This window comes from Acomys minous (assembly GCF_964271855.1).
Source record: "Acomys minous genome assembly, chromosome: 13".
In the NCBI taxonomy this organism is placed as follows: domain Eukaryota; kingdom Metazoa; phylum Chordata; class Mammalia; order Rodentia; family Muridae; genus Acomys; species Acomys minous.
The window spans coordinates 69,059,148-69,084,323 of NC_140495.1; the positions used below are offsets into that span (position 1 = coordinate 69,059,148).

The 25,176-nt window shown below is 42.3% G+C and overlaps 1 protein-coding gene across 7 annotated transcripts in view; it reads right to left on the reverse strand.

Moving 5' to 3' along the window:
* PKHD1 (PKHD1 ciliary IPT domain containing fibrocystin/polyductin) overlaps positions 1-6,729 on the reverse strand; it is a 443,479-nt gene extending 436,750 nt beyond the window's left edge. For 6 of the 7 annotated variants that reach the window (XM_084755077.1, XM_084755075.1, XM_084755076.1 and 3 more), the window contains exons 1-4: positions 6,522-6,729; positions 3,983-4,120; positions 2,460-2,537; positions 1,737-1,878 (exon numbers count right to left, since the gene is read on the reverse strand). In XM_084755077.1, coding sequence (XP_084611203.1) covers positions 1,737-1,878; positions 2,460-2,537; positions 3,983-4,037 — 275 coding nt within the window. In that variant the 5' untranslated portion in view covers positions 4,038-4,120; positions 6,522-6,729. The remainder of the gene's footprint in view (positions 1-1,736; positions 1,879-2,459; positions 2,538-3,982; positions 4,121-6,521) is intronic. The other variant, XM_084755074.1, reaches the window with a different exon arrangement.
* Between the last annotated feature and the right edge of the window lie 18,447 nt (positions 6,730-25,176).

Sequence of the window (25,176 nt, forward strand, 5' to 3'; positions counted from 1 at the left end):
ATGGCACCCAAGTTCACCAAAGAAGAACTACCACAGCTAAAATCACAGTGATAGGGAGAGACTTCAATATTGCACTCTTGCCAATAGATGGGTCATCCAGAAAACTAAACAAAGAAATGCTGGGGTTAAAGAATAACGTAATTCGAATAGTCCTAGCAGGAATTTACAGAACATTTCACCCAAGCACAAAAGAATATACTGTCCTCTCAGCAGCTCATTGAACTTTCTCCAACATTGCCCGCATACTTGCACACAAAGCAAGTCTCAACAAATATAAGAAAATTGGTCTAGGGGAGGGGAATAAGGCAGAAGAGGGAGGGAGGGTGGGAAGACAAGAGAGAGGGGATAACAATTGGGATGTAATGTGTGAATTAATTATACTAAATAAAATAAAAAAACATATAGGAAAAATTAAATTATACCCTGCATCCTATAGGACCACCATGAATTAAAGATGAATATAAACAACAATAAAATATATACAAATTTGCAGAAATGGAATAAATCACTACTAAATGAAAGGTGAGACAAGACAGAAATCAAGAAGGAAACTAAAACCTTTTTAGAACTGAATGAAAACACAACATACCTAAACTTTGGGGCACAATAAAGGGGGTTCTAAGAAGCAAGTTCATAGAACTAAGAGCTTGTATTTCAAAACTGGAGAGATCTCATATTAGTCACTTAATAGCACATCTAAAAGTGCTAAACCAACAAAGAGAAATAACTGCCCAAAAGAGTAGATGGCAAAAAGTAAATAGAAGCTTCTTTTAAATCACAGAGTAGTCAATACTCAATTATTAATAGATTCATTTTTCCTCCCTTTCTCTCCATTGATTCGACTCTATTCCCTCACCCCACATACAGAGCCATCCTCCTCATTTTGAGGAGGTTCAATACCATAAATGTGAAAAGGAAAAGGGTCAGGTTGTCTGCTGTGAGATTGTGTCTCCTTGTAATGTAAGGAGGTACACCCAACATACCTGCCTAAACATGACCTGAACACGGGCAATAAGCTCGCCAAGTGAATGGGGAAAAAGCCCATGAGGCCTCAACACTACACAAAGAACTACAGGCACCAGAAGAAAGCTAAGAGCGAGAGAGGTGGTAATCCTCAGGAAAGAGCACGGCCACTGGGTGTCTAGTGGCAAACAGTCAGCCCTGAAAATGTACAGACAAGTAACATTAGACAGAGACGGTTATACATGTGTGTGTGTGTGTGTGTGTGTGTGTGTGTGTGTGTGTGTGCATGTGTGTGTGAATGCGTCAATAATTAATAGGGGGAAAGGGACATAAATTTGAAAGCTAACAAAGAAAGGTATCTAGGAGGGTTTGGGGGGGGAGAAAGAGGGTAGGGGAAAATGATGTGATTGTATTATAAGCTCAAAAATAAAAGTAAAAAGTAAAATAGACAGTTAAAGGTTTACAAAAAAAAGGAGCATTGGTGAGTGATGGCTTTTGCTTGTGGTAATGTTAATTTTCATTTTCTTTTATTTGTCCTTTCTGCCATAGCCAGAATTTTCTGTTTCTGTGTTCTACTCCAAGATTAAAAGGAGATTAAAAGGAAAGCAGTGTCTTTTTTTTTTTTTACATAAAAGCATATTCATGGGGTTTTTTTTTAAGACCACACCTGATGATTGTAGTCACTGTGGGAGTTGTCTAACACATCCCCCAAAGCTGCTGAGAAAAGCAAAGCCCATTCATCCTGACAGGCTTTCTGTTTCAGACAAGTGTACCTCGTCTGGCATGTCACCACAGGCAAATCCATGAAGACAGGAGAGACATCACAGGGGATCCGCAAGGCAGGTACTGCTACATTCACCAGCTCTATCTCCAGCTGAGAGCCATTGCTGGGGTAAAGAGTGCTTCCCTCCAAACCTAGGCACAAGGAGAAACCTCGGGGTCAGATATGCAGGACAATGCAAACATTGGCCACAGGGGGGCAATGTAAGACATTTCATTTGCCTGAGGATAAAATTAAGACTCATTTCCAAAGGCAATTACAGGGTGTTTGTTTGTTTGTTTGTTTTTTAACAAAACTTCTCTTAAAAGCGTATCAAAAATTCGTATCTCTTCGCATCTGCCTACTCCCTAGGAAAGAGTTTTTCAACCTTCAAAGGTGTTTTGTGTCACCGTTGAAGTGGGCATAGTAAGACACGGTTCCAAGGGGCTTCTAACGTGAAACCATCTTAATTCAAGATAGCACTTAGTACTATGCTGTGCACTTCCACATCAGCTCGCTGCCTTCCAAGCATCCCACCACAAGGACAATGATGCCACAGTGGCCTCTGCTGAGGTGCTGGCCAGTGAGCATCTGCAGAGACAGAGTTGGGTCAATAGCTTCATCCCTCTCAGGCTCTTCTTTAGAACTGTTCTTAGGCAAGGAAGAGGGAATTCACACTTCTTTGGACTTTGGGTCAATAAATGCAACACTCAGATTCTGGAAAGTCCAAACTTACCGTCAAAACCAACGGTGATCCATGTTCCCCCTGCAAGGCTACCTTCGGTAGGCTCAATCTGGAAACTCACGTAGGGGTCTGTCAATAAGACAAAATACTGGTTGTTGAGGATATGTGCAGCCCCACGAGCACCGCCAATATTTTAAAGAGTCATTGGCGTGTATGATTCACCCATTGGCTGGATGAAGCCTGGGTCACTGGGCCTTATTAACAGAGTCTCTGGTTCAGAATGTGCTTCGATTCAGGCTTGATTGGTCCAGGGGACAGACCTTCAGTCCTACCTTAAAGAAAACTGATCGCTCTCGTTTTAGCAATCCAGAACCCCGATGGTCATCAAGGCCATCCTGAATTTCCTCTTCTTCCCTTAGAAACAGTCTCAGGAGACATTTTCCACTCTTTAGTCAGATAACCATATTTAAGTATAAAGGTAATACTTATTTCTTATATTCCCTACGTCCTGGGATAGAGGAAAAACTTCTTGGAGATGGCCCCCCTTCCTTTCTCGTTCTTGGCACCCTGTAGTCTAGTTTTCCCTTCTGAGCCCTTTTGAGCGCATTATCAGAATGACTCCCCCAGGGCATCCAAGACTTCCATAAATTCTGCCTTGAATGATCATAGACTAAAGCGAGAACATTGTAGAACTTCCACTAAAAGAAAAAAAGAGGAGTATGAGCCTTAAGTTGGATTTAATACTATCTTAGAGGATATTCCCAGATATGTCTTAGTGAAGGCAAAGCCACTTCAGGGAGGCTAGCAAAAATCCCTCAGTACCTCCATGCAATAATAAGCAAACAACGTGCTATGTGCTCCCTATGGAAAACTGCTTTGTTTCCATATCGGGAAAATTTCAAAGATAAACCAGGCCTTGCCTGTGGACTAGCCTAGGGCATTATGTGTAGCAACCATGAAGGTGGCTCACCACATACCAAAGAAAGACGGAAACCCATTCACATCAACTTATCAACCAGATCACACCATCCTTAGTCCCCAGAGGTGAGTCCATATTTTTATCCAAAGAAGGAAAAAAAAGTCATAAGAAAATACAGAGGATGACTAAATTCAGAGAGAAATTAGAAGCATGATTAGGAGGGAAAAGGTAATTTTAATGCAAGCAGCCATTAATCACTAAGACACGATCCCTTGGGGAAGATATAACAATAAAATCTAATAAGAATTATATCTATTAGCCCAAAAGAGGGATTCTAGAAGAAGTTAAGCTATTATTAAAATATTTGAATTATAACAACAACACTCACTGGCCATTAAAAGTTGACATATCTATTCATAAAAATTTAACAAATAACCCTAGATACTCATCAGGGAAAACGAGACAACTATTATCTCAGATGCCGAAGCAGATACTTCAATCCTTCCTTCTAAAATAATGGATTCACATTTTAAGTGAGCAAGCAAAACATGTATGTCTACAGTCTAGAAGCAAGGCAGTGTTTTCTTTACCAATAGTGGTTCTCACAGTAACCCAGCAGTCTGATATGTACTCTGTTCAAACACTTTCTACTTACTTGCTAGAAGCAGTACTTCCATATTCAGCAGAGCGATCAGCGGGGCAAGCATCATTCCAGCTAGCTCAGGTCCCTTGACATTGCTCAGTTATTAGAGAAGCATGTTTAGAGCTGAATGGCGCAACGTAGCTTCTGTGCCTTATAAAACATAAAGTGAAAAAAAAAAGTTCCTTCTGGCCTGTGTGTTGTCAACAGAGAAGAGATGAGATGAACGTAGTGCTACCCTGACAAGTGTAGCTCTAACTCACTGAAGAGTTTTCTTTTCCCCCATAGCAGATGGAGACCACCTCAGAACACCACAAGTGGTCTAACGTAGAAAACAACTGATTCTGGGGTGCCCAGTCCAAACGGATCTGCAACCCAACCTCTACCCCTAAGTCTCTGAGAGCACGGATAAGGGAGGGGGCAGAGAGCTTGTAAGAGCCAAAGGACCAGGAAATCGGCTACATGGAAGCATATTCTAGATGTAGCAGGAAAGCTACACCCATGAAATAACATGCCGCTTAAACAAGTCCTGAAACATGACGACAGTTGACATGCCAACACGGATGGGGGAAAGCATGTTGTGGCCCCCATCCCTAGATGAAGCCCTGTAGGCAATTAAAAACTGCTGGCCTCATCAAACTGCACTTATATACTTATCCATATGTATATAATTATGAAAGAGTAAGGAGCTGTGAGTTTAAAAGGGAGAGAATAGGAGGGGTGGGAGAGAGTAGGGGGAAGGGAGAGATGTGCTTGCCTTTCAAATAATTAAGTGAATACGTAAATAATGTGGTCCTAGTGCCTCTAGATGCACGTGTAATCTTCCCAGGCTCAGGAGAGCAGGAGCATATAGGAAATATTATAGAAAAGCACAACGCAGCTCCTCTTGTTTCACTAGCTATTTAATGTGTGTTTAAACCATTCATAGTTCACCATGGCGCAAAATATGAACCATAAAAATAGCTTCTAGTCTTCTGCTCACCCCTGCTCACTAGTAACCTGACAGGGGTCCAATGTTGTTTTCCTCACACCCCGGCTTCTCTTCCCATGGCTGTCGGATGTGAACCCTGCACCTTACTTCTTGTTAGCAATCAAGCAAGGCTTCCATCTGTCCGCCTCTACCTCAGCTGCTCACCCTCCGTGGCTTTATGAACTCTTGGTCTCATTCTCCAGCAAATCTCCCCTCAATAGTCCACCTAGTCCTCCAGCTCACATCCTGGGCATCTGAGCCAGACACTGTCTATTTACTGCCACGCATGCCTTGCCTCCCTGGAGGGCACAGTGAAGAGATCCAGTGACCAGCCATCCATTTCCACAAGGGTCTCAGCATGAGGGCCTGATGTAGATTTTTAATTAGTTCATACATTTTTAAATACTGCTCCTCTGATTTTTACAGATCTGGGAAAGGGGGCTTTTTTTTTCTGTGCCAAAGAAAACAGAATTGGCACAGCCTGGCTGAAACCTTTTACACTGTTCTAGGAGGGCTGGGGGATTGCTCCCTAGCACCAGCCAGAAGTGAATAGAAAAATATTGCCAAAACATTGGCTCAGAGGTTCTCTGAAAACTTGAAAACCAAAAGGAATAAACCCATGTTATCACATATACATCAATGCAAACTGCTAAGAAAACACTTGATGCGGTAGTCATCACGCCATTTCAGAAAGCACAGAACCCCAAAATAGTCTCAAACAAGAATGTCTAGCCCTGCCCCCCAAATGGAGTGAATCTATCATACAGGTGTGTCCTGATTCAGGTGGTCCAAAATAGACAATAACTTGCATTTAGTTCAGGACTTGGAAGGTTTATTGCAAGATGCTCTTCATTGCACTGAAAGCCAGGAAAATAAAATGAGTTTCAGTGGTTGTCCTTAGTTATGAAGAAAAGGAGAGACGGAGGGGGAGTGTCTCCTGAGGTGTGAAAGGAGTGCCAATATTACCAAGTCTTTTTCTTTTTTTCAAAATCTCCTACATTCTTCAGTCTATTTGTAATTTAATTCAATTTACAAACACCCAGTTTTCAGTAACATGTTTACTACATAAGAACGCCACAAAGGAAGCTTTGCTACCTAGCCCAAAAGTACAGGGTCTGGCTCACATGTTCTGCCCAGTAGACCAGATCCACTCTGGGTGCATTTCTTTATAATATTTCATCTTAATGCCTAGTCCCAAGCTTAGAACAATGGAACTGAGCACCTGCACACTGGGTTTCAGTGAACTTTAAGTTCAGAAATACTGACTTTCCTCCTAAACAGAACATCACATGAACAATAAATGTCACATTCCTGGGTGTGGATTAATTCAAGTCCATGCACCCTTCCTAAAGATAAACTCAGTGTCTCTCCATTTTTTTAAATAGAATGTTTAGGCCACAGAGAGGGGCTCTCTATGTTCAGTTAAGTCCTCTTCCTGCTCCTACCTTCTTTTTCGTCTGCCGCCCGCCCCTGCCTGACTACTTTTTCCTCATCCCTCCTCTCCCAGCTCCCTTTCCTCTAGGAGCCAGAAAGACAAAATTCCCATATGTCCTTGCCATGGACCTCCCACCTCCTTTTACTTACTGAAATGGCCACAGGAGATGCGGAGTTAGAAACTGGAGACGTCTCCGAATCAAACAGTACCTGTCTCTGTGTCTGCCTTGTAGTTCAGAGGAGAACGAGTTCCTCTCCAATTGATGCCGCGTTATGTGGTTACAGGCCAGCCCGCAGGTCGCTCACTTCACACTGGACTATAGCTCGCCTAATTCCTGTCTGTCCTGCCCAATGTGCACCAGTGAACGTTCACAAATGACCGTAGGGCAAGTTTAATAATTAACATGAGCTATTTAGAGACTCAAAAGAAAGGGCTGCTCGCATTTTTCTCCACTTACTGTATGCATCTCAGGTCAAAAAAAAAAAAAAAGGTCCACACAGTGTAGTCAGCAGACACTCTGTGATTGAAAGGATGCACCAGGAAGGCACATCCTGAGTGAGCAGACAAGCTGAAGAAGATAACACGCTCCATGAGTGGACTCAGCCTCCTCCTGTGCACTGCTCCCCTGCACTGCTCCCATGCACTGCTCCAGTGCACTGCTCCCCAGCACTGCTCCCCTGCGCTGCTCCCATATACTGCTCCTGTGCACTGCTCCTGTGCACTGTTCCCCTGCACTGCTCCCCTGCACTGCTCCCGTGCACTGCTCCCATGAACTGCTCTCGTGCACTGCTCCCGTGAACTGCTCCCGTGAACTGCTCCCGTGCACTGCTCCCATGAACTGCTCCCGTGCACTGCTCCCCTGCACTGCTCCCGTGAACTGCTCCCGTGCACTGCTCCCATGCACTGCTCCTGTGAACTGCTCCCGTGCACTGCTCCCGTGCACTGTTCCCATGCACTGCTCCTGTGAACTGCTCCCGTGAACTGCTCCCGTGCACTGCTCCCCTGCACTGCTCCCGTGAACTGCTCCCGTGCACTGTTCCCATGCACTGCTCCTGTGAACTGCTCCCGTGAACTGCTCCCATGGACTGCTCCCGTGAACTGCTCCCATGCACTGCTCCCGTGAACTGCTCCCGTGCACTGTTCCCGTGAACTGCTCCCGTGCACTGTTCCTGTGAACTGCTCCCGTGAACTGCTCCCGTGCACTGCTCCCATGCACTTCTCCTATGCACTGCTCCCATGAACTGCTCCCGTGAACTGCTCCCGTGCACTGTTCTCGTGAACTGCTCCCGTGAACTGCTCCCGTGAACTGCTCCCGTGCACTGCTCCCGTGAACTGCTCCCGTGCACTGTTCCCGTGAACTGCTCCCGTGCACTGTTCCCGTGCACTGCTCCCGTGCACTGCTCCCGTGCACTGCTCCCGTGCGCTGTATTACGGCCTCTCAGTGAGGGTCTGCATGGCTTATACAGCTATACATGATGTCTTACTGGTTTCACAAACAGGGCACAGCCGGGGGTTCAAAGGTGATCAGAGCAGACAATTTCCTTCGTGCTGTTGCTCTCTTGTGCTTGCTCTTTCTGCAAGTTAAGGTAACTTTCTTTCTTCGCATCTTCAGGCCGAGGCCACGAACAGCTCATACTATTTCAAGTTTGCAAGTATTTATACGGCCCTTTAATACCTTTTCTAAACCTTGGCTACCCCTTCTAGAAATAATCCCTTTAATACATCTTTATCTCAAGTATGCCTTCAATTTCCTACTAGGACCCTAAGGTTATATATAAAGGGTAACTAAGTGGAAATATACAGTTCGCAGTTAGCAAAACTTGAGGGTACTAAGCAAACCAGTGCTGCCCCATAGAATTTGACTTACCTAAGCCATTGCAAAACTATGTGTACGTCACTTAGGGAAAATTACTGTGTTTGTCCTTCTGTAATTCAAAATATATTGCACTGTGGTTTATATAGAGTAGACAGACTTACCCTGTAAAATGGGATATATTAGGATTCGATTTGAAGAAAACACTTTGGAGTAGATATACTCAATGAAGGCAAAAAGTTAAAACTGAGGATACAGGACATCATTTTGATCTGGGCTTTTTTCCCCTCCTTTCCATTTTTTGTTTGAAATTTATTAGGTTGTCTTCAACATATACACACACTTCTGGTAGAAAGAGGGCAGCGCATCAAGTGAGCAGGATGGTAGCATGGCTTTCCACTGAAGAACGTCATTACGCCATTGGAGGTCCGGAGTAAACTCTTCCAGACCTCCAGGATCACCTCTTGAGATGCACAGCTTCGCCTCACACTGTGCTGTCATAATCCTCCTGAAGAACCCCCCTTCCTCTTCTCTGGGGTTGGCCCTGCTTGTCTTCCTTCCTTTTCTTCAGACCTCCTTTCGTTATGAAGAAACAAAATGAAGACACTGTCTGAGTTACTGTCACATCAGCATCACATACGCAAGTTTTGAGGCAGTGTGATTCTAATTTAAGAGTAAACCATTAATGTCAGACTTTTCTTTAACCAACTTTCTTCCCCATCAAACAAAATTCCTCAAATAGAACTTGTCCTCATTGCTTCTCTCCCAAGTCCTCTTTCCTCTGTGCTTATTTTAATGGCAGTAATGCTACTTGCCCAGAAGATGCAACTGTGGTGACCTAAACCTTCCTAATGAGAGTCACAGAGCCTATCAAGGCCATGGGGTGCCAAAGGTGCAACTAACTTGTAAAGCCTGTGGACCTAGAATACACAGTAAGCACTCCAGCTGTGCTACAGCCTGGTGCCATGTCATAGGCTCGACTCAGTCATCCTAAGGACATCGCTGTCCTACAGTATTCCACAGAGCAAGTTCACACTGCTGGTACAGAGTCATCAGAAAGCCATGACATCAAGCAATTTGCACGGGCTCTGTAGTTTTCCCAGAGCACAGAAGTCCGGTTTTGGAAGAGAGAAAGTCCCATATTAACCAGAATGGCTGATCCCCAGGAATCTAAAATTTTTAAAATAAACGTCAAGGGACTTGACAAAATGAATATGAGGTGTGTGATATTTTTAGACCGATCTTATTCCAAAGGAAAAATAAACACTTTCTATAACTTGGCAGTCAGAATGGATACACTTGAGTTGCTCTCCCAGTTTGATTCCTGCTATGTCAGACTAGACAGATGTTGTGATAGTTGGTGTTTCCTAAATCAGAGTAGTGTTCTTTTCTTTGAATTTGGAGCACATCTCGGTAAAGGATATGAACACAGCATCACATGTTAGTTTCTCATTCATAGGACATTTCTTTCTCCCTGGGTTTAGCAGAATTTAAAATAAACCACACCAGCAAGGAGCAATAGCACCAAAGCAATTATATTTTTTTCCTATTTTATACCCTGTTACTGATGACTTCGAAGCCCAACTGAGCTTTCAGAACTGGCTACCACATTCAGTTTTAAAATGGTGATTCTTTAGCCCAGTGGCATGGTTCCTGTACTGGCAGAATGTTATAATCCTGTCAGGTTTTTATACATTAACTAATTCTCAAAGTGGAAGAAATGGTTGTCCTCTTTCTGTACAGTGTTGCATGGGGGGTAAAATAACATGGTACCCGATATCACATGAGTGGTACAAATGAGGAAAATCCACTAGAATAATGGAGTCATCAAGTCACTAGTCAGTTCACTCAATTATTCAGATATCTTTTTTGGTTGGTTGGTTTGGTTTGGGTTTTGTTTTTTGTTTTGTGTGTGTGTGTGTGTGTGTGTGTGTGTTTGTTTGTTTGTTTGTTTCGAGACAGGCTATCTCTGTATAGCCTTGGCTGTCCTGGACTCGATTTGTAGACCAGGATGATCCAACTGCTTCTGCCTCCCTGAGTGCTGGAATTAATGGCATGCACCAACATGCCCAACTCTATTCTGATACCTTGTTTGAAAAGATAAGTAGCATGGCTGGTTTTTAGATGCTAGTCATAAATTATTTGTCAATTCTATTTTTAAATGTAGGGTCTATATTTATGAATCTAAATAAATTTGTGAGTTGCTCACTTAACATCAGAAGGCATCAGCAATCCCATACTTGGCCACCACAACTAAAAACCAATGACAAGAGTGTTTCAGATACTCAGCGTTTTTTCCAATACTGGGGGCTGAACGTGGGGCCTCAACCATATCGGGCAAGTGATTCGCCACTGAACTTATCCCCAGCCCTCTTTTTAATTTTTATTTTAGGACAAAAATCTTATTAAGCAGCTGAAGCTGATCTTGAACTCCCTTCTGTAGTACAGGCAGGTCTTGTAATTCCCCTGCCTTGGCCTCCTGAGTTGATGGATTACAGGCCTGTACCGCTAAGCCCGGCTTTAGATACTCAGCATTTCAAAGAGGTTTCTGCTCTCCCACCACTGTCAAAGTGGGTCATACGTCTCTGAGGGTAAGTTGAATACAACAGTTTAAAGCAATATCCATGTGGTTCTTAGAAGCTCATGATAGTAGATGCTCAGGGGACATCCAATGAACGGATGAGTGAAAAATGTCCAGATATACTTATAGCAGGTGTCTGCTGCAAAGAGTTAATAACAACTAGCTTTCCTGAGCTCGCTGTAAGCTTTTTCGTCATTTCCCTTACTCATCAGAAAGTCTCTCCCATGTTTATTTAGACTCGTGGTTTGATGGTTCCATCCACTATGGGGTGAAAAGCACAGTAGCAAGAGCATCAGGCAGCATCACAGAACATTCACAATCAGAGTGCAGGCATGAATGCTGGTCACCATGATGCCCACAGCTTTGTGCCCATGGTGATTCCAGATTCAGGGAAGTTGGCCATCCATGTCAATCACCACAGTAGATGTCCGAGCAAGGTGACCACCTCTGGGTGGCTGTGAGAAATGCCAGAAGCTAAGTGGCACAGTCCATCTCACCAAGAGGATTCCAGCCATGCCACAGAAGTAGTGTGCAACCATGTAGGTCTGGGAAGACTGTCTATGTTTTTATGTCATCCAGTGCTGCTAAAAGACACTGAGAGATAACTGAAGGCTATGTGAAGTTTTGGTAACAATGCTAGAGGACAAAGAGTAAATAGTATGGTGATGATTATATTTGCACTACTACTGTTAATAACAGCTCCAATTCTAGCAGCAGTTAGGGCTCAGAGGACAATTCTGATAATGAATGTCAAATACAAATAAAGAGGATTTGAGTGGTGACAAATGCAACTTAATGGGACAGCAGTGATGAGTGAGGTTCCTAGTTTGTTTAGTTATAAAAATGGAAGTGGTGAGAGAAGACATGGGATGGGGGTGTTGGCACCCACTTTATACCCATTGCTAGGCTAGTATACCCATCCATCACATGTGCTCCCTTTATAGCTGAGCCTTCTGGAGAGCGATTCGCATATAGGAGCCATCTTGCCCCAGAATGCCTACAAGATTATGTAATTAAGCCCAGTGGCGGTGGCACAAACCTTTAATCGCAGCACTTGGTAGGCAGGGCAGGTGGATGTCTGATTCAAGGCCAGCCTGGTCTACAGAGTGAGTTCTAGGACAGTCAAGCCTATGCAAAAAAAAAAAAACTGTCTCAAAAAATATAATTATTTATATATAATTTTGAGACAAATATATTGTATATATAGCTATATATCATATGTTTGATATATCGACAAATTATATATAATATATATACTATTATATATCATATACTACAGATATCATATATTATATTAGTTATACACTATATATATTATATATTTGGTAATGTATATCATTTGTAGATAACTACTGTGATGATATTTTAAAAACTATATTTTTTCCTCAAGTGCTCCGATTTCTTGCCTAACTGAAGCAGGTTGTGAAATGTAAGGCCCCTCCACTCAGGGCAGGGAACCTCCAGCACCCTTCACTCTCTGGAGCTCCTTGAAATCAGAGTGAGGTTACATGCCAGCTTGCCTCTCCTGCTCAGATTCCTTATAAATTATCTCCTGAGTCTACTTCCTCAATAGATACCTTGTCCAAGAATATCTGTCTCAAATCTCAGAAAACAAGCCTACCATAGGGAGCAAGACAGCTGGGAAGAGAAGATAACTTTGAGTGATCTCAGCCTGAAGTGTTCAGGCTAGTTCAAAAACACTAGTCCTTAAGGTGGTGTTTCTTTTAACATGGAATCAATGATCAGATAACAAGCCTTCATGTCTACAACTTCCTCATCGTGTAGTCTTAGACAAGGTACTTAGCTACAGGAGGGTCACAAGCATGCCTAGGTCTTGTCATCTTTCATATTGTTTCTAGATGACACCTGAAGCATCTGGAGACTGAGGACAGTTACCTTCACTTTGAGCAACGCTGTCTTCAAGTTCATATATTACCAATTCTATGTGTGCCTGGAACTAAACCAGCTGGGGATGCACTGGTTGAACGCTCCAAAGTTCAGTTTGCATATAAAAAGTAGAAACCCTCATTCGTCAGTGGTAGCCAGGAGATAAAATAACATAGGATAAGAGCAAGCCCAGTCAGCGGCAGTTGGTATCATTAATGCTGTCCCCGGGGAAGACTCCTGGCATTTGCTCAGGCAAAGTCTAAACTGATGTGGGATGCTGGGCTCTGAGCCAAACTCTCTCTCTTTCTCTTTTTCTTCCTTCTTGTTACAGAAAAGCAAGAGTCTGCCAAATGATAGCTTTGATTGTTCTCTCTGGAACCTTGTGTATGTTTTACACCAAACAGAAGGTGGGGAGAGTCGAGGACAGGTTGAGGAAGAAGGACAAAACTAAGGCCACTCCCTAACATGGTACTGCACCCACAGTGTCCCTGTATGTAAGTGAGCCATGCCCTTCATCTCAGCACTTTGATGGTGCTTGGAATGCCTTATTTATAGACAACAACTGGTACAGAACTTCAAAGGGGGCATGGAGCCAAGGGAGAGATGTGAAGAGAACACTTTGAAGTGCTAAATTCTCAATTCAGGACAGCACACAAGAGCTTTGGAGACCCAGCTGCAAACCATGCCAAGAATGTCCACTTGTCCCCACAGTGTAGTCGATGGTTAAAACCCTTCATGTCCATCCTAGAAGTGCAGCTGTCAGCCAAGGCAGGTGACACCATGGGCTTTACTGAACTTTCTACCACAGTGAGACAAATTCTCTTATTTACCAAACAAATCCATGGGCATCAGATACTGGCTTTCAGAAAAGGAACACTTAATTTTCTTCATATGGAAACACACACACACACACACACACACACACACACACACACACACACACACACGCACACACACACGCTTTTTTTTTTTTTTTTAATCCTGAAAAATAAAAGACCTGCTGGAGATATCACTAGGTAGTTCTGATTTCAAGCTGTACTACAGAGATACGGCAGTAAAAACAGCATGGTATTGACAAAAAACAGACAATGTTAACCAGTGTAATCGAATCAGATTGAAGGGCCAGACATAAACCTACACAATTATAGACACTTGATTTTTTTTGTAAAGAAGCTAGAAATACACACTTGAAAAAGAGAGAATCTCCAATAAATGATGCTTGTCAGACTGAATGTCTGCATTCACGTAGCATAGATCCATACTCTTGCCCTGCACAAAACTAAAATCCAAATGGATCTAAGACCTCAGCATAAAACACAGAACGTGACAGAAGATAAAGTCAGGAATTACCTTAGACTCACTGGCACAGGAAAGGACTTTCTGAACAGAATACCATTAGCTCAGGCTCTAAGACCAACAATTAATAAGTGGGAGCTCATGAAACTGAAAAGCTCCTCTACATCAAAGGAAACAGTCAACCAGAAAAATAAACAGCCCACAGAATGGTAGAATTGATCAAGAAAATAAAAATCCAATTAAAATGGGGTATGAATCTAAACATAGAATTTTCAAAAGAGGAAACTCAGATGGCTGAGACATCTTCAACACCCTTAGTCATCCAAGAAATGCAAATAAAAAGTACTTTGAGATTTCATCTTACACCCATCAGAATGGCAATAGTTACAGGGAGGGAGGAACAGGGGGATCAAGTGAATAAGGAAGGGAAGAGAGGGACTAAGGAATATGGAAAGAGACAGCTAAAAGTAAGAGTCATATGGGGGGGTAGTATGGAAACCCAATACAGTAGAAGCTTCCTAAAATATACACATACAAGAAGGCAATCTAAATGAAATAGCCAAATAATGGGAGAGATGGGTCCTCAACTGAACATCTCTTATCACCAAGGGAACTTTACAGTATAGAGATTGGATTACATCTAATTAAGATGTTGGCTAAATGGATCCCATGGGAGTGCCCAAACAACCCAGGCTATTGCCAAGACAATATGTTGCTCTCCAAAAACTGATGGCAAGGCTTCATTGCTGGAGACAACACCTCTACAACTCACGAATGGAGAAGTTGAGCTTACGCTTACAAAGAGCCTTCTCTCCTATATGCTAATGTCTTTGATACAGGAAGGTACTCTTGCATGCTACCAAAGGAGAAATGTAAACACCAGCCCAGCCACAAATGCTTTGATCTACAATAGTCTCCTGCTTGGGAAATATGCTAATGGAATGATGGCACAAATCTTGTGGGAGTAACCAATACCTGACTTGACATAAGGTCTCCTCCAGGAAATGGAAGCCATACCTGACACTTCCTGGGTGATGAAGAACCTGAGACTAGCTAGCCCCAGGGACCTAGGGTAAATACAAATACTACTGTTATAAAGGGGGGGGAGGTAGCAATAAAATGCCTCCTAATGATATTCTGCTATACTCACAGATCAGTGTCTTGCTCAGTCATCAGCAGAGAACTGTCTCCCACAGCAGGAACAAATACACAGACCATAGCCAGACATTATGCAGAGAATGAAAGGCCTTGGAACAATCAACCTTAAACAGGCTGTCACCATCAAGTCCTACCCCTTGATGGTTCAGGGAACTCCCAAAAGGAGAAGCAGAAAAAGTGTAAGAGCCAGAAGGGATGGAGGACACCATCAAGAAAACAAAACCCTCTAGATCACCCTGATGGACGCACATATGAACTCACAGAGACTGAGGCAGCATGCACAAGACATGCATTGCTCTGCACCAGATGGGGTCCTGGAGCTGAAAGGAAAAATGGACACATGCCACTATCTCTAAGCCAGAAGCATTTCCAGCTGAAAAGCACTTTCAAATAAAATTTAGTTTTCGTCAGGGAAGTCTCACTGGGGACACTAACTGCTCTTAAGGTAGACCACATGCCAAGCAGCAGATGACCAATGAACAATATCTTTGGAGGTTCCCTATCCCATAATGTCACGTCATGACATTATAGGAGATATATATATATATATATATATATATATATATATATATATATATATATATATATATATCCTTTCTTTACCCTACAGGTCCTTTGCATATATATTGTGGATTACAGTTATTTTTTATGGGATTCTAGAGTGTGTGAAAGAGTGAGTCTCTGTTTCTTGTACCTTCTCTTGGGCTCTTTCTCTTTGTTTGTTTGTTGTGCCCTATTACAGCTGTGTGAGTCTTGTTTTATCTTATTTTATTTTATTGTTATCATTCCTTATCAGCCTGTTTGTTTTATAAGGGGAGACAGAAAGCTGGTGAATCTGAATGAGAGGGAAGATGGGAAGAAACTAAGAGGAGTAGAGGGAGAAGAAACCACAATCAGGATATAGTATGTGGAAAAAAATCTATTTTCAATAAAAGAAAAACCATAAAATTATATGAAACAAATGAAGGGCAATACAGAAACCTGAATGATAACTACCTTTCCATCAAATCTGACATCCCCAGAACCTCTGACTGCTACCTTATATAGTAAAGGGGACTCTTAGGGACCTTAGGATGGGGATTTGATCCTGAGCTGTCCATTTGGGCCCAGGATATTCCAAAGGTCATCATAAGAGAGATGTATGGAAATCAGGGCCAGTGTAAAAAAAATATGGTGGAATCAGAGTTTGATATGTTGTAAATGAGGAGCCACATATAAGGAATGCAGATGGAGAGAAAAATAACCATATAGAGACCCCCTCAGCTCCTTCAGGAGACATCACCCTTTACAACACTTTCATTATAGCCTGGACAGAAAGGCTTCAGACTGTCATCATCAGGAAAATCAGTGTTGTTTTAACCTCTTGAATCTACAGTATTTGGTGGCAGCAATAGAGGAAAACTAACATAACCAGGAAAGCCTGTCTTACACATATGGATTGATGCCATGTGTGGTGCTGCTTGCCTGTGGTTGCAACACTCAGGAGGATGAGACAGGAGGATCAAAAGATGAAAGAGAGCTTAGTCCAGGACAGCTAGGGCTCTGTTACACAGGGAAACCCTGTCTTGAAAAAAAAAAAAAAGAATATATAGCTAAACATGATCTCAAGAAATAGAAAGGTTTGTGTATTCCCCTTAAAAAGCACTGGTGATATAAAATAATGGGTGCATAATTAAAGTTACATCTTCAGTATTGCACCTTCTCTCTCCTCCTTCCTCCTTAAAAAAAAAATACAAGTGTTCAAAAACTAGGTTAAGGATAAAATAAAGATACCCCAAATTTTTTGATACAAATTTTAGTGTTGAAAGTAGAGAAATACAAAATTTTTTGTGCATGTGTAGATTGAGACTGTAGGCATCACCATGGTAACAGTCACTGACAGTAAGACTATAGGTTGTTTTATTTTCTGCATATTGTTGCCTTTATTTTTTCCTTAAAAAAAAAAACATGTGTTATGTGTGTCGAGGGGTTTTAAGTGATCCCATGAACAACAACAGCTTTATCTTTGGTGATTGTTTTAAAAAAAGAAATGTTGGAAGAAAGTGCCCTGTGTGCCTCCATTGCATAGAAAATCCATTCGCTTTTCATACTGACTCTTGAACATAGAACCAGACTCCTATAAGCACATACTAATGAAAAAAATGGTAGACACACAAAAGCATAAAATTTACTCAACCTTGCCCAAAATAGCTTCACATGGTAGCATTACACTAACTTCTTCCATATGCAGTAGTTTTCAAAAACATACAGTGGAGCTTAGTACTTCAGAAAGATATTAAACACACACACACACACACACACACACACACACACACACTCTTCAAATAAGTATTATCCAAATACTAACTTCATCATCATACATTCATGAATTTTCTTGGAGCTACCTTTTCCTACTTCATTTTGGAAAATCTGATTTCACATGCCAGGCAGGGCTCTACCACTGAACTACATCTCTAGCCCCAGTAAAGTCTGTAGTTTAGCAGAGTTAAAACATTTCTAGAACAGACATATTTGCTAGGCAGGAACTATTGAGGACTTGCTTACCCGTGTTGGCAAAGTTTGGCCATCAACTCTGTCTGCATTTACACTTGCCCATTTTAAGGCAGAATACTGTCTATGGCAGAAACAAGGATATTTTGCCCAGTAGCTGGTTTGCCACATTTAAAGCCAACTTCATAAGGAGGTTCTTTGACACTCTTCTTCTTTGGGGCAGGCTGGGCATTGCCAGGAATTAACTTGACTTGTTGTCAAAGAATCTTTAGAATAATAGAAAACATCTTTGAATGCCATATTCTGTAGGCCTCTGAGGTTTTTGAAGACTTTATTTAACTATTTTACCTCATATATCTATAGAATCGTATCTATCTATTAGACCTAGAATATACATTCTTGTGATAAAATTAGACTAGCTTTTGACATGAGCATGATTTGCATCGATATACAAAATTCAATACCATTGAATAAAAAATAACCTTATTTGTGAGTAACAATTAGGGCCTTTAGATAAGGAGTAGATTCAATAATCTACCTTTTGTTCTATCCTCCCTCTATATTTCTATATCCCCCTTTCTTTCTTTTCAGCTCCTATCTCCTTACCTACAAAAGAAAGATAAAGGAAAAGAGATATGTCTGTCAGAGATATTGGGCCAGAAGGCTGAAAATGATGCTTGAACATTATGAGAGTGTTGAATGAGTGTTAAGGCAGCAAATTGTCTCAGACATTTTTTCACTTTGGAAGCTGCTAACCTGCACTCCAGGCTCACTCAAGTATTTAAGTTTTATCCTTTCTCAAGTCTCTGATGGATTTGAAGACCAGATGATTTAGTCTCTCAATTAAGCTTAGTAGGTTAAGGGTTAAGATGTTTTTAGATCAAGATAGTTGTTTTAAGTCAATAGAGATGAGATATGATAGATATTAATCTCCATCCAGAAATATAGCCCCAACAAGATAAGAAAGATGTCTACTTCAAATTTGTCAAATACAAATATCCAAATCACTATGAATGTAACATTTATATAATTCCTGATTGTCTCATGGTTCTTCCTGCTTAATGTAGTTTATTTTATCCATGTATAATAATATAAATGTATATGTTAAAATAAAAGAAACATAATTAAAGAATTTAAAAAACATTTCTAGGACAGCTAGCTTCCTAGTTGTGATGGACACTCTTCATTGTCAATTTGACTGGATTTGAGAATCACCTAGGAAACATGTATGTGGGTGTGTTTATCAGTGTGTTTTCAAAAAAATATATTTCTAGGAGAGAACAGCCATCCTCATCAGAGGGAGGCAATATTCCAAATGGGCTGGAGTCCTGGGGTGAGTAAATAGAAGAAAGTGGGTAAAGTTCCAGCCATGAGCTCTTTCTGCTTCCTCGGTGCAAATGCAACATGACCAGGCACCTCAGACTCCTGCTGCCATGGCTTGCAGGCCAGAATGGACTGTGCCTTCAAGCTGCAGCCCAAAATAAACCTTCCCCCGAACCCCACAGAGTTACTTTTGCTGGGTATTTTGTCACAGCGGCATCGACAAAAATAAATAAATACATACATAAGGAATGCACCTGTCATGTTTCTTCTCTTTTGAATGTGGTCTCTATTCTCCAGAAAACCTAACGAGGTGGTCTGCGAGCACAGAGATTGTATCTTAGAACTATGTGTTGCAGGACCAATTGAAGGGCTTTGCAAAACCCACAAATGCAATAGTAGCACTGCTGTTTTCTACAAACAGGAATCCTGCTTGTCATAGAACTCCATTAAACCCCCTTCTGCAGAAAGGTATAAAACAGAGATGGACCATGATCCTCTTCATTATATGGGAGAAACTGAATCCACTGAGAAAAGCCACCATCATCAAGTAAGCATCCTTAGTGCACATCCTCTCCCGGAAGACAAGCATCATAAGAATAAAGCAGTGGGTGAGACTGGGGAAGGGAGAGGCATTTCATATGCGTGGTTGGGTGGCAGAGAGGAAAATGGTGCTTGGAATGGATTGGGGGCAAAAAAACAGAGGCAAAGATCACCAAAAGCAGAGAAGTGATGTCATACTGGTCTGACCCTTGCAGTTCTCCTGTGCCAAGGGCGTAACATTTTGCTCGAGACAATATGAAAATTATCCTTCTATAAACTATCAGTCACCTATTGTAATCTCTCCATTTTAGTGATGAAGAAGCAAGGCCTAGAGACACAGACAATCACTTGCTCAAAAATTGCACAACCAAGCAAGATGCAGCACCTCACTTCCCACAGCCTTCTATCAGAGGTACTTGATAGTGCGTGAATGAGGTAAGTGTGGCTTTTCATGCGTTCACAAACCAGAACCTCACTTTACTCCATGCCTTAAGCTGTTCTGCTGTTCTCTCTAACTCATTATTTCATAAGCAAGAGTTAACTTTAATAATGTAGATATTAAAATGGATGACAGGATTGGGATATAGCTCAGTAGGTGAGGCAAAATGAGGACTCAAGTCCATAAGCCCAGAATCCACATAACGCTGGTTAGCGAAACCCAGAGATCCTGTGGGGAAATAGGAGACAGAGACAGAGACAGAGACAGGAAACGATCTGGACATTCTCAGACCAGCTAACCTGGTATCTACAGCTGAGGACAGTAAGAAATCCTGTCTCTCTGGGCCAGACAGATGGCTCAACAGTTAAGTACGCTGGCTGTGCTGCTCCTCTGGAGGACTGGGGGTTCAATTCCCAGAACCACCATAGGGGCTCACAATCATCTGCGACTCCAGTTCCATGGGACCGGATATCCTCTCCTGGCCTCTGCGTGTACCAAGCACATATGTGGTTCACGGACACAAAAGCAGGCAAAGCCCTCATACAAAGTGGATGGCAAGGAGTGACAACTAAGGTTGTCCTGAATCACACCCACACACCCACACACATACGCGCGCACACACACACACACACACACACACACACACACACACACATGCATGCACACATACTCAGATGGGGCAGGTAATCTTAAAAAGACAAACAGGTAGCTAAGTGTGATGAAGCAAACCTTGTTCCCATCCAAACACTGGAAAGTGGAGTGGGAAGGAAAAGCTCTGAGCCTCTTTAACAGAGTACAACACTTGGAACCCAAAGTCTCCCCATCAACAAACTAATAGCCATGAAATACCATCCAGATGAGTTCTGAGTACAGACTAAAATAATGCAAAGACACATTAAAACAGTACTCAAAGAGAGTGGGTTGGAAAGGGATGGGAAGGACCATTTTACAGGATTGGTTTGCCTTGGTGGTAATGAGCTGTTGCGGGGGGGGGGGGGGGGGGGGGGAAGGGGGCGGGGCAGGGCAAGCATACAGGAAGAAGAGTTGTGGGCACAGACGCTCTGTTGTTTGTGGGTTCTTCAGTTAGTTCCTTAAATTCCTTCTTGGCCACCAAATTAGTGCACCATAACCACATCCCTTCCTTCATTACTTTAACAAATGGCTGAGCCAAGTTCAAGAGCTACACAGGCTGTTTTAGGAAGTGATTTGAGGTAATTAGGAACTGGGCTAGATTTGCCTTCTGACCTCTCACCTCTACACAAGATGTTTTCCCCTTGCCTTCATCTCTATTGTTTTGGAAAGGCTACACACAAGGAATATTTTCCCAAGGTCTTTTTCTTTAAAAAAAAAAAAAAAAAAAAAAAGGTGGGGACTTTACTTGTAGACCACATTAGCCTGGAACTCACAGATATCCACCTGCCTCTGTCTCCCAAGGGCTGGGATTAAAGGCATGAGTGAGCAGCCCGCTCACAATCCCCCTCCCCGCCCCCACATCATTCAAGAGCTAAGGCTCCATATAGAAATGACCTTTCACCCTATCCTGCTGTGAATGGGACTCTCTTGAGGACTGGCTCCCCTCTGCTGTGCACAGACCACAGTTTGACAGATCCTTCAGCCCCTCAGTGCCTCTGCCTTTCAGACTCTTCCTCTGTCAGACAAAGGTAATTGATCTGTTTTATCGAAGGGTTAGATGAGAAAATAAATTGTGAGCAAATACTGTGATCTATAAATAAGGGGTATACTCCGGTACAAGAATTATTTGCCATTAGAATTATTTGCCATTTTTACTAAGATACTATTAGTGCAATCACATAAAACACGAATGAGCAAACTAGAGAAGGGTGGTGCTAGATAGACTGAAATCTTAATGACATATGTCGCACCTAATGATAGGAAGAAAATCAAATATTCTGAAGTTATTATTTGTTCCGTTGGTTTTAAGAAATTAATAAATTAAAATCAATGAGAAGAAACTATGAGGTTAAATGAAACAATTTCAAAAGTGTGTGTATGGTCTTGAAATGAACAGTCAGAGTATCTGACACAGACATCCACCAGCCAGCTCCCCCAGAGTCCCTTTGTAGCTTCAGTGCCTCAAGATCCTCCTCTCTCTCTCTCTCTCTCTCTCTCTCTCTCTCTCTCTCTCTCTCTCTCTCTGGAGACTTGTAATCCCCTGCACACACTTGACAGGCATCAGCGCGGCTTCTGAAGAGCCACATAAGATTCTGAAATGTGATCCCCAATTCGAGGTCCTGCTGTCCCCAGGCACAGTTGTTCATGGTGGAAAAAATGTCCCTGTGTTATCCAGCCTGACTGGCAGTATCTGCTGAGGAAAGGGGAAATCTGCAAGGGATTTGGTGCCACCACCTGCCCCCTCTCCTGCTGAAGGGAGACAGCTGCCTGTCCTCAGCGCATGCCATCTCCTGTCCAAGCATTAAAAGATCTGACTGTACTCCCAGGTGCCCTTGAGTCAAAGCTGCCTAGAGAAGCCACACAGAAGACCCCAGCATAAGCGACATATTCATTCAGGCAAACAGCTGTTCCTTAGAAACCTGAGCGGGACCAGGGTGACTCACACTAAGTTGCTGAACCCAACAAATTTGAATTTAAAATAAGACTTAATCGGACAAGCAATCGAGCCAGTTTTAACAGGATAAAAAGTGGAGAGGAGGAAAGGGGTAGTTAAATATTTCACGTGTATATTTAGCCACTGAATTTTTATGATAAGCACACGGATTTTTAGTACAGCTTAAATATAAAAGAGTGAAACTAAGCACATACTTTCCTACAACTGATTCCAGATCAAGCAAATATATTAAAGTGATTGTGGGTTCATTCCAAGATCTCTCCCGGTTTAAGATCTTTGGAGAATTCCATCCTTCTTATGTCTTGAGTCATCTGACTCCTGATCCTGGGCAGCACAGAATAGCAGTGTTCTGAGTGCATACATATACTGAAGTTGAAAGAGAAACAAAATGCTCCCATCTTCAGCTGTGTTGGGTGACTTTCTCTATGCCCTCATTCCTTCGTCACAACCACAGTTGGTTGAGAGAGGAAACTCTTGGGTAATGTGAAAAGGAAACCTGAAAACATAGCTGAATTTAAAGATAGGACTGAAGTTGTAATTGTTCATCAGGGCCCTTATGGAGTACATCTCAGGACCCCGAGATTACCAAGTCTTCAGGCTTATTCCTTTATATAGAATGTTTTCATGTAACCTATGAACATTGCCCAGCATACTTTAAATCATATATGTAAATATATATGCAAATGTCATATACATATAATCTATCAATTAGAGGCTAATGTTAATGAGAAAATATTCACACACATTTGGTAGAGACTCGACTTTTATGCAAATATTTTCTATGCAGAGTTGACTGAATCTGTGTACGTAGATGCCATGATTCTGAAGAGTTATCATGGCCAGTGTCATAGAGGAGGGTCACCATAGGACTCAGCAGGAAGCAGAGACTGGAGACAGACCAACCAAGTCTGTCAGACTGGAACTCGAAGAGCATTTGGCTGAGCTTGGGTCTCACAAGTGCAACCCTATACAGGTTTCTGTTTACCATCCACTTCCATGGCTTCATGTGCTATATATGTGCCGATGACTCAAATATTCTGAGCTCCTGACCTGAATGACCAACTGCCAGCCCAGTATTTCCACCCAGACACCCGAAACTCAGCAAGCCCAAAGGCTCTGAGCCCTTGATCGTCAGACCGCAATCTCTTACTCCTTCAGTGTTCTCTGCCTCCAGGAATAGCGCAGTCCTTCACACAGGAGCCCACACTAGAAACCTTAGATGCAGTCCTTGACAGTTCAGCTTTCCACTTCTAATCAGGCAGGAAGGCTTAAGGATTCAGTATCTTGACTATTTCCAATGCATTGACCTTTACTATAACCAGTGCCACACCCTTCAGCAAGTGGTTACCATCCCCACACTCCTGTGAGATCTTCCTAGCTTGTGGCCTCGTGTCCTCACTCACTCTTCCAATCTATTTGCCTAAGGTTCACAAATCAATCAAAAAAGTACCAGTCAACTGATACTTTTCTCCTTAAAATGATTGGATGCATTGCTAATAAGGAATTTGTAATGGCCTTGTCTGATATTTCATTCATTCGACAAATATTTACTGGACACTACTATGTGCCGAGCACTGCTCCAGTTCTAAAATTCACCAAGGAATGAAATGTATGAAAGTTGTTCCCTGGAAGAAACTTGCAGTGGTGGAGACAGAAAATACACAAGAGAAGTGAAAGTGTAATCATTTAGACTGATACAGAGAAAAAGAAGAAGGAAAGGAAACAACATCCAGACAGACAGAAGAGCTCTGAGATAAAAGCAAGAATGAACGAGAAGGCCCTTAAGTGCCTCGAGTGAGGAAAAGCTTTTGGCAGAAGGAAGCACACAGAGCCGAGAAAGGACCCTGTGCAGGATGTCCAATGTTTAGTAAGCAGACCAGCATGACTAGAAGAGAAGAAAAGCTCAGAGAGGGCGCTAGGGAGGAAGAGGCATAGGGTAGCTGTTACAGATCATATAAAGGCATTAGATGATAAAAAAAAAAAAAAGGACAAGATATTACTCAACATGAAATTGGGGGAAAGTGAGGGGTCATGAGGAGAGGGGTGACTTAAGAGCAATCACAGGGTGCTCTGGGAATGGCTGTGAGCACCAAGAGTTACGTATTACATGAGGTAGCAGAGGCCTGTATGCCCGCAAAGGTTGCAATTTAGTGGGAGAAGGTGGGCAACATGTAGCAAGTAATAGGCATAGGAGCTGATCTTGGTTTATGAAAACATGATAAAAGTAAGACCTGGTGAAATGGCACATAGTATGTGGTAAGATGTAGTACATCTTCAGATGTTCAGAAACAGGCATTTTGAGACAGTGGTATATATGTCTAGAGACAAAAATGCCAGCTAGAAGATGGCTCTATGGAGAATCTGGGGCCACAGCAGATATGAGCTGCAGTGTCTGTGGAACACAAGGGAAGCCAGTTTAAATAAAGAATACAGTGAGAAGTGGCAAGGGCTGACGTGAGGGGATCTTGTGGCAATTTATGGAAGAGCTCACGGCAGACTTTTAGGTTTTATTTTATTTTTGTTGTTGCTGTTGTTGTTTCAAGATAGGGTTTCTCTGTGTAGCCTTGGCTGTCCTAGAATTCATTCTGTTTGCTCATAGAGATCCGTCTGTCTCTGCCTTCCAAGTGCTGGGATTAAAGGTGTGCACTGCCACCGCTCACCTTAGATTTTTATTTTAAGTAAAATGGTTT